Source organism: Pipistrellus kuhlii, unplaced genomic scaffold (genome assembly GCF_014108245.1).
Source record: "Pipistrellus kuhlii isolate mPipKuh1 unplaced genomic scaffold, mPipKuh1.p scaffold_m20_p_8, whole genome shotgun sequence".
NCBI lineage: Eukaryota > Metazoa > Chordata > Mammalia > Chiroptera > Vespertilionidae > Pipistrellus > Pipistrellus kuhlii.
The window spans coordinates 68,328,368-68,345,552 of NW_023425584.1; the positions used below are offsets into that span (position 1 = coordinate 68,328,368).

General features: G+C 37.9%; 1 protein-coding gene across 2 annotated transcripts in view; it reads right to left on the reverse strand.

Annotated features, from left to right (window-relative positions):
• The window catches only part of ELP3 (elongator acetyltransferase complex subunit 3), an 83,235-nt gene that overhangs the window by 45,503 nt on the left and 20,547 nt on the right, over nucleotides 1-17,185 (reverse strand). The window contains exons 8-9 of one of the 2 annotated variants that reach the window (XM_036424089.2): nucleotides 4,587-4,748; nucleotides 1,693-1,819 (exon numbers count right to left, since the gene is read on the reverse strand). In XM_036424089.2, coding sequence (XP_036279982.1) covers nucleotides 1,693-1,819; nucleotides 4,587-4,748 — 289 coding nt within the window. Of the gene's footprint in view, nucleotides 1-1,686; nucleotides 1,820-4,586; nucleotides 4,749-17,185 lie in introns of both variants that reach the window. The other variant, XM_045576423.1, reaches the window with a different exon arrangement.

Below are 17,185 nucleotides of genomic sequence, written 5' to 3' on the forward strand. Positions count from 1 at the left end.
ATCTGTGAAATCCAACATTTCTTAGGTTTTAGAAAAACATAAAAAATGAAAGGGGGAACATTATCGTGTACAGTTGGCTTTTGTATCCGAGGATTCTGCATTTACACATTGAAAATATTCAGAAAAAGTAATGTTACTGACAGGTTCTGTATTATTAGGCTTACAATGGTTGCATCTGTAGGAACACATACAGGATTTTTTCTTGTCATTATTCCCTAAACAATACAAATATAACAACTATTTTCACAGCATTTACATTGTTAGGTATTGTGAGTAATCTAGAGATGATTTAAAGTATATGAGAGGATATGTGCATGTCACATACAAATACCACACAATTTATATAAGGGACTTGAGCATCTGTGCATTTCATTATCTAGAGGGGTTCCTTGAACCAATCCCCCAGAATACCAAGGGACCACTATAGTACAAAGAAATTTCCCAATGACAGGGTCCTTTAATTAATTTTTTAAAATATATTTTATTGATTTTCCACAGAGAGGAAGGGAGAGGGATAGAAAGCTAGAAACAGCGATGAGAAACATCGACCAGTTGCCTCCTGCACACCCCCCATAGGGGATGTGCCTGCAACCAAAGTACATGCCCTTGACCGGAATCAAACCTGGGACCCTTCAGTCCGCAGACGATGCTCTACCACTGAGCTAAACCGGCTTCGGCCCTTTAATTACTTTTTAAAAATGTATTTTTATTGATTTCAGAGAGGAAGGAAGAGGAATAGAGAGAAAAAAACATCAACGATGAGAGAGAATCATTGACTGGCTGCCTCCTGCATGCCCCCTATTGAGGGGGATCAAGCCCGCAACCCACTGAAAAGCAAATAAGAAATATGGTGATATTCTTAAAGTATTAATACTTTTAGCTGACAATTCTACCCCAGGAATTTATCCTAAAGAACTAATCCTGCCCAGCCGAGGTGGCTCAATGACTGAATGTCAACCCATGAACTAAGAGGACGCTGGTTTGATTCCTGGTAAGGGTATATGCTGAGGCTATAGACTGGATCCCCAGGAGGGGTGAGTAGGAGGCAGCCGATGGATGTCACTATCCTATCACTATGATGCTATCTCTCTCTTCCTTCTCCCTCTCCACTTCCTCTCTATCTCCCTAAAAATCAACAGAAATGTACTTTTTCTAAAAATAATCCTAAATATTACACAAAGTTATAGGCATAAAATTGTTTACCTAAAGTGTTATTTACATTGTCAAAAACTGGTATTATCTTCATCTTTTAAAAATTTGGAAGTGATTAAGCAAAGTATGGCATATTTATTCACTGGAAATTAAGCAGATATTTGAGTTTATTAACATTTTAACTGAGACAAGGCTATAACAAGATAAATGTCTGTTATAGTGTTAGTGGAAAAGCTATTAAATGAATTACTTATCATATATATAACTGTGCCTGTGTGTATACATGTATAAACCATCTCATCCCCCCAAAAACCTGAAGTCTAACAAAATCCTGAAAGCGAGTAAATGAAAATGTTAGGGCTTTATTTGGTGTCGGGCTGGGAGTGACCCCTCTTTTTCTACTGTTTCCACTACTCTATAATGGGAATGCATTGTCTTTTTATGGGAAAAATAATCAACAGTCAGTAATAAAGAAGAGCAGAGAGGGCAGGACATCATACAGAAGCCTTCTAAATTAGCAAGGTGTAAGGCGACACTTACTATAAACTGGTCAATGTCTCTCTCCAGTCCCACGTTTGGCAGATCAGGCATCATATGAGCCACAACTTTGAAACCTGAATCTTTGGCCAGGTGAAATGATTCACAAACTGCCTTTACAGTGTGGCCCCTGAGGAGAGAAAAATCCATGTGTTACACAAATAAATGGGCAACAAGGCTAGCACAAGGAACAGAGGAAAAACAATCTCTGACACATGTAATGAAGAATAATATAGTTGGGGAGGGAGGGGTAATCTAAAACAGTCATTTTTACGTCTCCACCTCTGAGAAAGGCTGGAAGTAAATCATTTCTACTTATTTTTCAGATGTTTTTAAAAATTGATTTTAAAGAGAGAGATGAAGGGAGGGAAAGAGGGAATGGAGGAGAGGAGAGAAGGAGGAAGGGAGAGAAACATTGATTTTTTTGTTTCACTTATTTATGCATTCACTGGTTGATTCTTTTACGTGCCCTGATTGGGGCTGGAACTCACAACCTTGGCATAGTGGGACAACACTCCAATCAACTGAAATGAGGCCAGAGCCACATTTTTGCTTTTGGGATATTTCTCAGAAATTCCCTTATGCACTCACTAAAGATTCTAACACTAAAATTACTTGGTTTAGCATCAAAAGGCAAAATAAGCTTACCAATGTAAATATCTAAGTTAGAAACCAGATAAATGAGTTCAAAACCATGCAGAAGCAGCATCCTATTATTTCTTTTCCTTTTGAAATGAGAGAGTACGAGAGAGAGAGAGAGAGAGAGAGAGAGAGAGAGAGAGAGAGAGAGAGAGAGAGAGAGAGACACACATACCTATATACAAAACATACTTCACTCTGCTGTGTTGGAGGGTCCTTTAAAAAGTGAGAAGATATAATACTTTAGTGATGAGGCAGAATCATTTGGGCCAGGAGGAACAATCATCTCATCATTCTAGTGCCACAGGCAAGTAGGAAGCAAACTCTACTAAGAGTTTGGAGCTACCGAAGCCTGAAGCCTGTGTCAATCCTTTCACCACCAAAACGTTCCCATTCACCACCAAGCAATCCTGGGGACCATGGGCTCCATCACACGCTCTGATGTTCTCTTCCATTTCCAGGGCTTCAACTTCTCATCTCTTTTTGCTAATAACCTCCCAATTTATGTGATTAGGCTAGACTGATCTCCTGATACCACCCCAGGATAGCCAATGCTCTATAAAGCTGCATTGTGCAACACTGTAGTTCATTAGGACATGTGGTTATTCAAGTCCATACTTGATTATATTAATTAAAATGAAAAACTCTGTTTCTCAGTTGCACTATCATATTGGAGAGCACAAGCAAATAAAATTTCCATCATTGCAGAATGTTCTGTTGGACAACCTTGCTCTAAAACAAGCTTCAACTGGATGTTCCACAAATATCTGAGACTCAGTATCTGTAAATGAAACTCATCTTCCCTCCAAGCCTCTTCTCCCCAGTCTCTCCTACCCTCATTTCCACTGTCACCAAACACTGTCATTCACTTTTCAGGGCATCATTTCTTGTTTAAATTACAACAGCAGCCTGTTCACTGGTCTTCCTCCTAGCTTCTTCTTAACCCATCCCCATACTGTGCTTCCCATAAAGTAATATTTCTAAAATGCAGCTATGCTCATATCACAGCTTGGCTTACAACTTGTCCTTGGGTTAAAGCCCAAATTCCCTGGCCTGACTTCTAAGGCTCCTCATAATTGGGCCCCTCTGCCTACCTTTTCAGTCTCACCTCTTACTACTTTCTTACCTCACGCGCTACACCTCTAACCAAACTAAACCACTCTCAATTCCCTAAATATGTCCTGTGCTCTCATCCTCAGCAGTTTGCTCATATATTTCTTTCTGCCTGAAATAAATGTTCTCTTCCACACCTAAGTCATACTCTCCCTTCAAGTTAGATGTCAGCCTAGATGTCCTTGTCTTCAGAAAGCTTCCCAGATAATCTTCCCCTACAAAAATGCATTCTATTTAGGTTAATCTTCTCAAGCCTGATACCCATCAGTCTTCCCTGTGCTCAAAAGTACTCAATAGACCTCTATTAGCTAACAGAGAGATCCCACCCTCCTTAGCCTGGCATCCTTCTTGGTTGATTCTAAGATGCTGACCAGGCATGTCTCCCTAGTTCCCCTTTACTTCCCTCTCCTAGCACAGCCCCCAATCACATCTACAGAAATCCTATTCAAGTAGCCTTTGAGGTACAACTCAACACAAACCTACTCCATGAAGCCTGCCCTCACCACCCTAGGTCAGTGATCAATGCTGATTAATAAACTCCTGAAACCTTTTGTTTTTTACTAATTTACCAATTCATCACAAAGTTCTTCTTCAGCTAACCTTTCATGTGTACCTTTCCCCCTCAACTCAGTGATATCGTTCTAGAAGGAAGAGAACCTCACATGGCTCTCTCAACCTGTATTTCTTTCCTTCCTTCCACCTGCAAATTTCTCCACGTTTATACCCACTACCTCACCAACCTTTCTCCCTCTACCCTGTCAACTGGCATCTGCTTCACAAACACTAATCTCTCTTAAAACTCACCCTGACTTCATTTCTGTTCAAACTCTTTTCTTTGTTCCCATTCTCCTTTGACTTCTCTCTTGCTTTAAACTAGTGACCTTGAACTCTGCCTTCTGCTAACCTTTTGGGAAAGGCTGTTTATGACAAGACGAGGAAGAGATAGAATAAGCATGTGTATAGGCAACTGGAAAAAGCCAGTAGACAAAGACTGAAAGTCAAGGAAGAGGGGTAGAGCAGAGATAGATGACTCTAAAAGGAGGAAAGCTTATACCTTTCTTTAAGAGTGGTAGGAAGAAGGGAACACGGATATAACTGGTGGGAGAAGAGGAAAGCTTGTGCAAGATCATTTGCCATCATCTCACCTGTTAGTATCTCTGGCCACATCTTCGTAGACACTCTGCACCCCAATCTCCAGCCTTGTACAGCCGTAGGTCAGCATGTCACTTAAATGCCGCTTCATGCAATAATCAGGTCTGGTCTCAATAGTAATTCCAATACACTTTGTGAGGCTCCTCTCAGAATACCTGTGGAGCAAATCTCGAAGTAAACCACCTGCCACAGCTTTAGGACTTCCGCTCCCATTTAAAGGATTGCGTTCTTTTTGTCCACCCAGAAAAAGACAGCGGTTAAGAGCTTGGGCTTTTGGAGTCAGGCTATTTGGATTCAAATCCTGGCTCTGTTATTTCCTAAATATGCAAACAGGAATTCTATTAACCTCTCTGTGTTCTGGTGTCATTATCTGCAAATTGAGGATAACAGTACCTATGCCTCACAGAATTGACGTGACTGAAATAGATTACAGTGATGTTGTCATCATCATTATCATTCTTCTGCAGTATGCTACAACCATAATCTCCTTGAAAGCAGTGATTTCAATGTTCAAAACCCTATTCAATTCTGAGCAATGATTTTTCATAAATGAAAACCACCTGTATTATTTCATACTCTTTACTTTTGTCACGTTAAATTAAAGAAGGGGAGGAAGTTATGTATAATGATCATAGGAATAATTTGGGGGAAATATCTTCTACATACGAGAAAAGTCATTCTGTCAAGCCAATTAATCTTAGCAATGATTTACAAAATTAAGAACCTTCTTTTCTCTTTTGTTAAAGCTCACATACCAGAGAAGTGAGTACCACTTTAGATGCAGGATGTCTGAGTTAATGCTGGCCAAAACTCAGGTAAGTAAAAATGACTTGCTAAGGGGGCTGTTGATGTAGGGATAGGAATTAATATTCAGAGACCACTGAGGCCAAGCACTGTGCTATACATACTCCATTCATATCAAATGATCCCATCAGCTCTATGAAGCTTGTCTTATTATCTGTTTTACAGATGAAGAAACTGAAAATCGAAGAGATTAAATACTTTGTTCATGGGTACACAGCTCATAAAAATTCAAATCAGGCAGAAACCGGTTTGGCTCAGTGGTAGAGCGTCGGTCTGCGGACTGAAAGGTCCCAGGTTAGATTCCGGTCAAGGGCATGTACATTGGTTGCGGGCACATCCCCGGTAAGGGGTGTGCAAGAGGCAGCTGGTTGATGTTTCTCTCTCATCGACGTTTCTAGCTCCCTATCTCTCTCTCTTCCTCTCTGTAAAAAATCAATAAAATATATTTTAAAAAAAGAATTCTAAAAAAAAATTCAAGTCATGATTTGAAGTTGGGTCTATCTGACTTCAAAATCCTTGTTCTATATTTCTTTTCTTTTTTTTTTTTTTTATCCTCGCCTCAGGATATGTTGTTTTTTAATTGATTTTAGAGAGAGAAGAGTGGGGCAGAGAGAGATAGGTAAAGAGAAGGGGGAAGGGGGAAAGAGAGAGAGAGATAGATCTCAATTGGTTGCCTCCCACAACTACTCCACCTGGGACTCGAACACGAAACCTAGGTATGTGCCATGGTGGGGAATCAAACCTCTCAACCAATTGAGCCACCTGGTCAAGGCTCTATATTTCATTTTATCACAGTGCTTCAACAATCCCGCATTAGACATCAGATTTTTCTCCTTTTCAACTCCTCTAAATGTCCTAGAATCCAAATAATTCTTCATGATGCACCCTTCCTCAACTTTTGATTCTTTGGGGAGGGTGAGACAAGCCTTTTTTGCCTTTTTTTTTTTTTTTTGTGGCCATTAAACTTAATTTTCTCCTTTCCAAAGACATTCATAGCTCTTCCTTGAAAAGTAAAAATCATAAAAATTCCATCATTTGAGACTACTCCTTTAAGTACACTCCTTTATTGTCAATAAAAACTTATTTAATGTTAATATTAGTAATAACTATTAAGAAAGTTAAGAACCACAGAACTGGAAAATGATTCTGAAGTCTTTCATTATAGACATTCAAATTCTTTCATATTGTTTATTACTATATTCTATAAGGTTCTGTATAGAATTATATGGGCAATAAGACTAAAGTTAAAAAACTAGTCCAAGAATCTTAAGACAAAAAACAAGGGCTCAGATTTTTTAAAATAGTCTAAGATAGAATACTAAATCATTTTACTTTTCTGAAACCATCGAATCAGAAAGCCCCATGCCTCACAAATAGGCGGGTACCGAGGCCTGCAGTAACAAAGGTATGTAATGCCATACCATAAATGTAACTCACCTTCTTTAAATATCAGATATTATTTTTGGGGGGGAGGGAATTATTTTTTAAAATTAAAACAACTGCATGAAGGTTGCTTTAAGAAACAAAAAGCAGAAAAACTCAGAGCATATTTAATTAATTAAATGAGAACATCTCAGAATCAGACATTCCAAAATCATATCATAACCTTCCTATTAATCCATATTTTTATGAAGCCTACAGTACTTCTTAAAGGATACCATGAAGTTACTCACAGCACAAGAGTAACTTGCTCACAGCACAAGAGTACCACTGGGAAAAAACTAGAGGGTAGGCAATAGCACAAACGGGATTTGTCTAGAAGACAGAGAAAATTCACTCGCTAATCTATTGCCCAGCTCGTTCGAGGCCCAACCAAGACACAAAGAGGAAACTGCTGCAGGGATGACAGGGTTTCTTCACAAACAGACAGAACACAGTACAGGACGTAGAGGCAAATCTTATTCTCAAACAACAATCTAACTCCGTTTCAAAAATGCCTTTCTTCTGGGGAGAAATAGCATTACCTTTTGCAGGAGCAGAAATGTTTAAATAAAAAACAATTCAAGTTTTTAAAAGCCAATATTTTATTTATAAAAGGCTTTTACCTCTATCTTCTTTTCAGAATTATATTTGCATTTGAAAAGCAACAAGCAGAAATTCTTATCAAATTTGAATGTAAAAACAACAGGATATTTTCCTAAAGAACAAAGTATAAGGTATTCTTTTCCTATAAGATTGCTGTATTTTTATCCGAATGTTTGGTTAACATTACTTTTAGTCCTATATACTACTGAATCTGCCTCTTCATTTAACAAAGATGTGGAGATATTAATATGATTGTTCATTAATATGCAAATATGTGCATAAATTTTTTGTCATATCTAAGTAAAATACTTGAACTGACATTTTATGGCCTATTATAATCCTCGATATCATTTAGATAGCAACTGTATGGCTATCTTTAAGGACCTAGTTCAACTCCCACACCTTGCAAGAGCCACAGGCTTCTGAAGTTCTTGGACATTTAGGAAATGTGCCAAATATTTTCCATCCTGGACCATGCGCTTCTAAGAGACAAAGTCAGTTCTTGTACACAGGTCCCCTGATTCCAATTTTACTGCTCTTTTTTGGTTAGTACAGGACCTTAAAAGCTTCTACTCCACCAGTATGGGATTATATTGCATCCTACACTTTTCTGTATGCCATAGGAGTGGCACCAACTGTAAAATATGCTAATGTTCTCTGCAAAGCATAACTTAAGCCAATAATTTATGTTGATAACATTTTTAACCAGGGGAGTTTAGAGAAAGGAGTGAAGATTAGACAATAACCTGTAAATTTAAAAGCAAACAAAAATCAGATGTTACCCAACCTCCAAAACATAGCACAAATACATTTCTCCTCTCTTGACACCTTCCCACAACCTCGCCGTAACAGCTATGTGCTCCCATTCCTAAAGCACGCTGTCCATACTAAACACAGCTGGCCTCGCTCTCTGTGGATTCGCCTGTCTTTCCGTTGTGACAGGAAGTCCTTGGAAGGCAGGATAAACTCCAACACATTTAAAGGTAACTGTTTAAATGCTTCAGCACCAGAAATACTCCTTCAATATGAAAAATACAAAAATATAATGAACACATGAATCAGCCATAACTGAGGACAAAGGAGGTCTCTCTTCACTCACAGAGCAGCATCTAGGCAATTCCACTGCTTCCCTTTCATCTTTCAAATAACCAACCCTAGCAGATACCTACGAGGTAAGACATGCTACAGGAAGTAAAAATACAACAGTTCTAATCCCAGACGTGCTTAACAATCCAGCTGCAGGGATGAGACACGCAGATAAAACCAAGGCCCAAGAACAAAGCTAGAAGTGGCAGAAATAAAAACGGATATAGATTATTTTTTTGGGAAGCATACTTCTATTTCCAAAAGGAAGAAAGTGGCCTCTAAAAGTGGTGTTTTCCTGTCTCCTTGCTCTAAGGGACACAAAGAAATACAGTACATTGAATGCTAAGTCTATATAATCATCTGGAAACTGCTTTGATTCACTCAAGAAGGCTGTAGCATCAAAGAGCACTTCTCATTACTATCCATAGACCTCCTTAAAAACCTCTGTCATAAAAGAAGTCAGATGTGCCTCAGTCCAGTCCTGCATGAATCCTCACTGGAGCTCCAGGCCCACATTCCCGAAAGGCTTGTAGAAAGTTTCCTACGTGGACATATCTCTACCTCAAACTCGATCTGCCCAAACCAAACTGCAAAATATATAATGATGGCAAATATTATTTACCATTATTAAATTAAATAATAAAGAATTACAGGAATAATAAAATTAAAGTAGATAATAGGTGCAATATTAATTTTCATTAGTCACAATGTACAAACTCTTCCCTGCATCTACAGTCCCAAAATGAGTAAGCAGATTTTATTAACTTCTTTGGACAGCCAAAGATTTGTTTGAACTGCTCTATAACATCTGGAGTTATTGGTGTAATTCCTAAGAGGTAGCACCAAAGAACACATTGTTTTATATAATCATATCTGGAAAATATCTCAAATTTGTATGTTCTAGATAATGCTGTGCTACTAATATTATATGCTTAAGAATGATGGAGCTAAATGTTTGGTGTCTTAGAGGATTAAAAAATAACTATCTCCCCACCTCTTCTTTTGAGATGGTAGTCAAGTTTGCTTTCTGGATATTGATAGTTACGCCAAGAGGATCTATAAAATAATAGGGTTCTGCCCAACACAAACTGTAGAAATAGAGAGAAACAGAATTTTGATTTTTAAATGAGTACTACCCATGAAAAACCAAACTGGTGGCAATGGAGCCTAAGGACTAATCAGGGACCCTTGCTCTCTCTTTCATGCTCATTGACAACCCATTAACATTCTGAGTTTTGATTCTTTCAATAGTTGACAAGAATGCTACAATTTTATACTCCTAAAGACAGCTGAAGAACCTATTTATAGAAAGGGGGAAAATCACAGTTATTACACATTCTTTTACTATTATATTCACATTCAAATGTAAGGGCTATATATAAAAATGCATTATAGAAATTCTTCATTGTCAGAAAGTGACTGCTAGATAAATCATAGCTTGTGGAACACATATTTTAGATAGAAATTCTCATTCCGATACAAATCTTCAAATCATAGAATGCCAGAGAAAGAAGTAATTTTAGAGATAATCTAGTTCCACTTCCCCACTTTTATAGATGGAGAAACAAGCACAGAATAAATAAGTGGCTTAAATCAGGTCGTATTGTAAGCTATAACAAAAGTAAATGTGGAACCCACGTCTCTTGATCCTAAATGCACAGTCTTCCCACTTCACTCATTTAACAACATGCAGTAAACACCTTGTATCCTTAAGGCATTGTTCATGGATTGGAAGACTCAGTAGTGTTAAATTGTCAATTTTCTAAAGTTTTAACACAATCCCAGTCTCATCACATTTTTTAAATGAAACAGACAAGCTAATTCTACATTTTATATAGAAATACAAAGGACCTAGCATATCCAAAACAATCTTAAATAACAATGACAGAGAAGATTTATACTACTTGACTTTAAAATACACAATAAAGCTGCAATAATTAAGACAGTGTGGTAACTGTCACAAGGACTGACAGACAGACCAGTGGAACCGAAGAGAGCCCCAGGTTCCATTTATACAGTCAACTGAGCTTTGACGAAGGAGCCAATACAGACTCAATGGGAAAATAAAGTCGTTAAGTAAGTGATAGTGAAACAATTAGATATCTATATAGGGGGAAAGAAGCGTGGGCTCCTATCGAACACTACACATAAAAACTAATTCAAGATGGATCATAAGCCTAAATACGAAAGCTAAATACAAAAACTTGAAGAAAACCGGAGAGTATTTTCTTGTCCTGGGGATAGGCAAAGGTTTATTAGAGACGACACAGAAAGCAATAACTGTGCGAGAAAAACTGTTAAATTAGATTTCATCAAAATAAAAAGTTTCTGCTCAAAGATTATCATTAACATAATGAATAGACAAGCCACAGAATGGTTTTTCTATTTGAAAAATGAAGATCTAACAAAAGACTGCTACTCGGGGTATAAACAACAGCTAACTAAAAAATTAGGAAAAATTTAAGACACTTCACGAAGAAAATATACCAAAACATAAGCATATAATAATGTGCTCAACAACATTAGTCATGAAAATGCAAATTAAAAGCACAATGAGACACCACCGCACACCCACTAGAATGGCTAATTAAAGACTGACAACAGCATATGTTGGTGAGGATGTGGAACAACTGAATGCTCATATATTACTGGTAGGAGTACTAATGGTACAACCAGTTTGGGAAAACGTCTGGCAGTTTCTTATAAAACTAAACACATGATCTAACAATTTGATGTCTAGTTATCATCCAAGAGAAATAAATGCATATATTCACAAAAGACAAGTACATTTACTGAAATTTTATTCACAATAGCCACAAGCTGGAAACAGCCCACTGTCCAACAACAGAATGAATAAACAAACTGACTTCTATGCAGACAATGGAATACTACTCAGCACTCAAAAGGTTAACAACTACTGAAACATCCAACAATGTTGATGAATCACAAAATCTTGTGTGCAATGAACAAGCCTTACGCAGCAGAGTACAGGCATACCTATTCCTCTTATTGCACTTGATTTTTTGCAAACTGAATGTTTGTGGCAACCCTGATTTGAGCAAGTATATTTGGCATCATTTCTCCAAAAGGCACAGACGATGGTCAGTATTTTTACTTTAGGTATATACATTGGTTTTTTTAGACATAATATTGTTGCATATTTGATTACAGTATAGAATACACATAAGTTTTATATGCACAGGGAAATAAAAAGATGTGACTCCCTTTCTTGCGGTATTCATTTTTTTGTGGTGGGAAGGAACCAAACCTGCAGTATCTCCGAGGTGTATGCTGTATGGTTCTCCTTATATAAAGTCCCAAAACAAGCAAAACTAATTTATAGGAGGGGGATAAAGAGAGAGAACGATGGCTGCCTCTGAGAGGTGCGGAGGGGAATTCACTGGGAAGGAGAACAACAAGGAAACTTTCTGAAATGATGGCAAAGGTCTATAGCGTAAAAGGGTTTTGCTGCACCAGTATCTGCACTTGTTAGAGCTCAACAAATGATACACTTAAGATCTCTGCACTTCCATTGTACGTATACTAACTACAAAAGGCACCACAAACAGCAAACTCATTAACGGTGGGCATGATGATGTATTTGGGGAGACGTGTACTGAAGTCTGCAACTTATTTTGAAATGCAACTCAAGAAAAAAAAGGGAGGGGGGAATGATGGATGAATAGAATGGATAGTTGAATAAATATGTGATAAGTTAAACAAGTACTGTAGACCATCACATGTACTAGTATGTAGTGTTCACTGGAAAATTCAATTTTTATTTGTTTGCAATAAAATGGTGAGACAAAAACAATTAATGTATCTTCTTAAGATGACTAAAATTGTTGGGCTGCCAATGATGAGGATCCAGGTCGGCATCCATACAAGTCAGGTTGACCAAAGGAGGAAGTAAAAATGGTCAATATAACAAGTGAGGGGTGGGGAGGTATTAAAGCCAAAGCCCAGAACCGCAGGAGGTTCTGAAGTCAGCCAGAAACGCGGCCCAGGGCAGCCAGGCAGCAGTCACTCTCAGATCTTCTTAGGCTGCTTTTGCTTTCTTCCTAACTCTGCTGTCTATGGAATTACCCTTTAAGCCTGGTACCCGGAATTCCTAGCACTTTAGCTTTTCTAATAAATGCAAGACATAGTTGAAGGATTCAAAGTCATTGATTGGGGTGGCAGGGGGTGGGTGGGGAGGAAGGACCAGAAATGAATTAAAAATTCCTCAGGGAGAAGGTCTGACTCACCTACTTCTTGATGGGTAACTACCCTTTTAAATTGCATCTTGTGAAAACAGCCAAGAAGCATTAAAGATTGAATGTAAAACTGCTTCTGGGCAGAGCTGATTAAAAAGGAATAAAACTATTTTAAAAGGTTGTTCTGAGTTATTTGGAAAAATTTGCATTTTGGCGAATGTGTGACTCAGATCCCACCGCGGGCCCTTTTCATCTCCAGAGCTATGACTGTTAGAGGACAACAGTCACCAGCAATTGTTGCTCTCTGGAGGTGATTGCAGTCTCAGTCTGGTGGACAGAAATCAGTGATTATCATTGCCTGATTTAATGAGCCTTCACAGAAACCTTACCTGCTTTGTCCTTCAACTTCCTATTCACTCAGCTTTCCCATTTTTTCCATCTGCGAGGATATAGCATATTTTTTGCTACTAACCTGCCATCAATAATAACTAGGTTCACCTTTTTTTTAAAAAAAATTTTTTTTTAATTAAATATATAACTACTTTTTAAAAAATATATTTTGATTTTTTACAGAGAAGAAGAGAGAGGGATAGAGAGTTAGAAACCTTGATGAGAGTCATCGATCAGCTGCCTCTTGCACACCCGCTACTGGGGATGTGCCCGCAACCAACATACATGCCCTTGACTGGAATCGAACCCAGGACCTTTCAGTCCACAGGCCGACACTCTATCCTAGGGGTGTCGAACTCAATTAGAGAAGGGGCCAAAATCTAAAATCCAGCCTAAATCGCGGGCCGAATGGTTTACTGAACAGTCATAAACTGTCATTGTGATGGAAACGCAGCGGAGTGCAGTGATGACAGCGCGGTGCGGGCCACATTGCAAGGCCTGGCGGGACGGATTTGGCCCGTGGGCCTTGTGTTTGACACATGTGCTATCCACTGAGCCAAATTGGTTTCAGCTAGGTTCACTTCATAGGGCTTTTTCTTACTCTTAACTTTTAACCTTTTAGATAAGAAACTGAACTTTAATCAGATCAGACACATGATTAAAAAAAAACGAACACACAAGCTAACCCTAATTTGAACAGACTTTTAACTTTAAACATTGTTGACTCATCTGTCACAATATGTAATTTTTAAATGAATTTAAAATTAATCTTTGAACTAAAAATCTCCACTAATGAAAGTATTACATCTGTATAGCTAGTAAGCAAAAACAACTAATATCAACGAATAGTAAAAGAAATATGAAGTTCATCACTTTCAACCTGAGAGGTCAGCTACCCTGGGTAACCCAACCAGTTTTCAGGAACATGCTCTGGGCAAGGTAACACAGAGAACAAGAAGATAAACATCGCATCCAAACACGTTGAAGAAAGCACGTTATGTCCAAAACACAGCATCTCTGATCCTGCTCTTTATTTCACAAAGATGTTACCATCTGAAAACAGTTTCCTGTATCTCTAAGTTCTCTAGCACAAACCAGGCTACTGTTTAAAATTATATGACGTTTCCTTCAAAAACAAATACCAACTCTATTATAGTAAACATTTATCTCAACAAAGCAAATAAGATGCCACAAATGGAATTTTTTTTTTTTTTTTTTTTTTTAGATTATCTCATAAAAGCACAGAGACTAGGAGAATAGAGCAAAACATGTCAGGTATGGCTTGGCAGGGTTTTATGGCTCCCAGATTGTACCTTCCTTATTTCCAAAGAGCCATTCGTGAGATTTGTTGCAATGGTGACTCAAATTACATATAAATTTTAATCTGAAAGCAGAGTGTCTGTTGCCCCCTTGAGGTAAACCGAAGAACAGAAAGAAAACAATGCTATCTTTGCCCAGAACATTACGGAAAGAAGCTTTCTTCTCCAAAGGGCTTTTTCTACAAAAATATTGTGATCTGAAGCTAGCAAGTTGTAATATAAAGCTCTGTTTTCATCCCAATAACAGACAATTTACAGTGATATCCCTAGGCATCAGAACATTTCTGCAAAACTAAAGCTAAACTTTATACCAAGAATAGAGAGAAATTTTTAAAGCTTCAACTGATGAAAATGTCAAACCAGAGGCCTCCTAAAACTCCATTATGCAGCTCTTCAATTGGTATTGCTATATGATTCAGGGGACCCAAACTGTAAGCTGAAAAGCAATCTTGTGGGAGTTTGGGGAACAAGGCAAATCCTATATATTTTTATAGTTCGATTCCTCTTAATATGCAAGGTCTGCAACACAAAAATAGCTGCACTGAAAAAAAAAAAGAGTATGTAATATATAAGCATGGGTAGAAAAATGTAATAGTCTTGAAAGATTATCCTGCTAGGGAGTTAATTTTAGTAACTAACCCTCTGAAGTACTGTTCCTATTCCAATGTCACAGAGCCTTGAATGAATTAAGATTCTTTTCCCTCAGATTGCATCTTATTCTAAGCAATCATTTGATTTTCAGTATTAAGAATGAGTTGGATGACATCATTACTCCTCTAAAGTTTGAAAGACTTTAGCACTTGACTAATAGGCATGACTCATATTCATGAATGATCAAGGTTTTGAATGAGCAATACAAATATGGAAATATGGTCACTATCTCATCCTGCTTCTACGTCCCCTGCAGGCGGAAGAGATGACACTGGCCAGCTGTTAAGTCTAAATTCACGGACACAGAATTAACCTGTCACTTTATCTGAGGTGATCAAAGTAGGATGCTCACACACGCTCTCCCAGCGCTGAGCTCCTTACACAGGCCCCTCGAGCTATCGTTGGTATTTATTTCAACTTATGAAAAAGCCTCTTTTTTTTTTTTTCTTTCATGTTTACAAAGCTAAAGGAGAGTAAAAGAAGTTAAAGGGGTAGGGGAAGTAGAAGGGCACAAAAAGACATTCCTAGCACCAATTTCTTAAGTCCTAGCACCAATTCCTTAAATATTATGTATAAGCAGATAATCCCAAAATTTGCACCGTTAGCCCAGGATTTTTTGTACAGCCTACCTGACATCCAATTGGATATATCCTAAGCATTTCAAATTTGGCCTATCTAAAAAATAAATTTAAAAAAACACATTTTTTCTCATAAACCTGTTCTTCCCTCTGTCTTTTCCACCTCAGTATGCGATGGTGGAAACTACCCATTGTTTCCCACAACCCAAACCCGAGCATCATCCTTGACGCCTTCCTCTTTCTCATTCCCTACCCAACCCAGAGTCCTGTCAGTCACAACAACAAATACAGGTCTAACCCACCTCTCTTCTCCATCATTACTATTACCTCGCTAACCTGAGCCAGGATGGACAGTCTTCTCTCTGGTCCCCTACTTTGACTTTTGTACCCCATCTAATCCAGAGATTTTCAACAGGTGTGCTGCAAGGATTTTAAAACATGCAAAACCTGACTATTTAGTCCGGAGCACTGACCTCTTTTCCCTTAGATCAGTGTTTCCCAAACTTCTCTCATGATGAGAATCACCTGGTGGAGATGTTAAAATACAGATTCCTGAATCCCAACTAAGAAGTGCTAAACTAGAATTTTTGGGAACATATAGGTAAAATTGTATACTTAACTCTAAGACAGAGCACTAAGTTAAATTGTATACTTAACTAGTGCTCTAAGACAGAGCACTAAGTATACAATTTTACCTATTTGTTCCAAAAATTCTAGTTTAGCACTTCTTAGTTGGATTCAGGAATCTGTATTTTAACAACTCCACCAGGTGATTCTCATCATGAGAGAAGTTTGGGAAACACTACCTTAAATTATCAAATTTTAAAAAATGATAGCAGCCAACACAACAATAGTCATCTGGTGTGAATGAATCAAAATTATACCTTTTTTTTTTTCAGAACGGCCAAAAACATATATTTTGGTGTGCTGCAAAATTTTAGCAGTTTATGTGTGCCATGAGATGAAAAAGGTTGAAAATCACTGCTCTAATCCATTAGCCAGACAATCTTATTACCCTGAATATGTCACTCTCCTGCTTATAACCATTTTACTTCCTACCTCATTTCAAATAAAATTTTAATTCCTCGAGTGTATAAAATCTGGCCCACATTGGATTCCTTCTGTTTGGGGTTCTGTGCACTTCCACTTCTTGGACTGGTAGGTCTAATTCTTTCACCAGGTGGGGGAAGTTTTCTGTCACTATTTCTTTCAGTATGTTTTCGGTATCTTACTCTCTCTCTTCTTCTGGCACGCCCAAAATTCTGATGTTGGTTCGCTTGAAGTCCCAGAAGTTTCTTATATTATCTTCAACTTTCTGGATTCTCTTGTCTTCTTGCTTCTGCGGAGGAGTATCTTTTGGCTCTTTGTGTTCCAAATATTTGACTTGATTCTTGTGATCTTCCATTCTATTTTTAGGACTCTATATAATATTTTTTATTTCAGACAATGTATTCTTTATTTTTTGTTGATCCCTTATTATTTCTTGTTGATCCCTTATTTCTAGTTGATCCCTTTTCATATCCTCATAGGTCTTATCGACCTT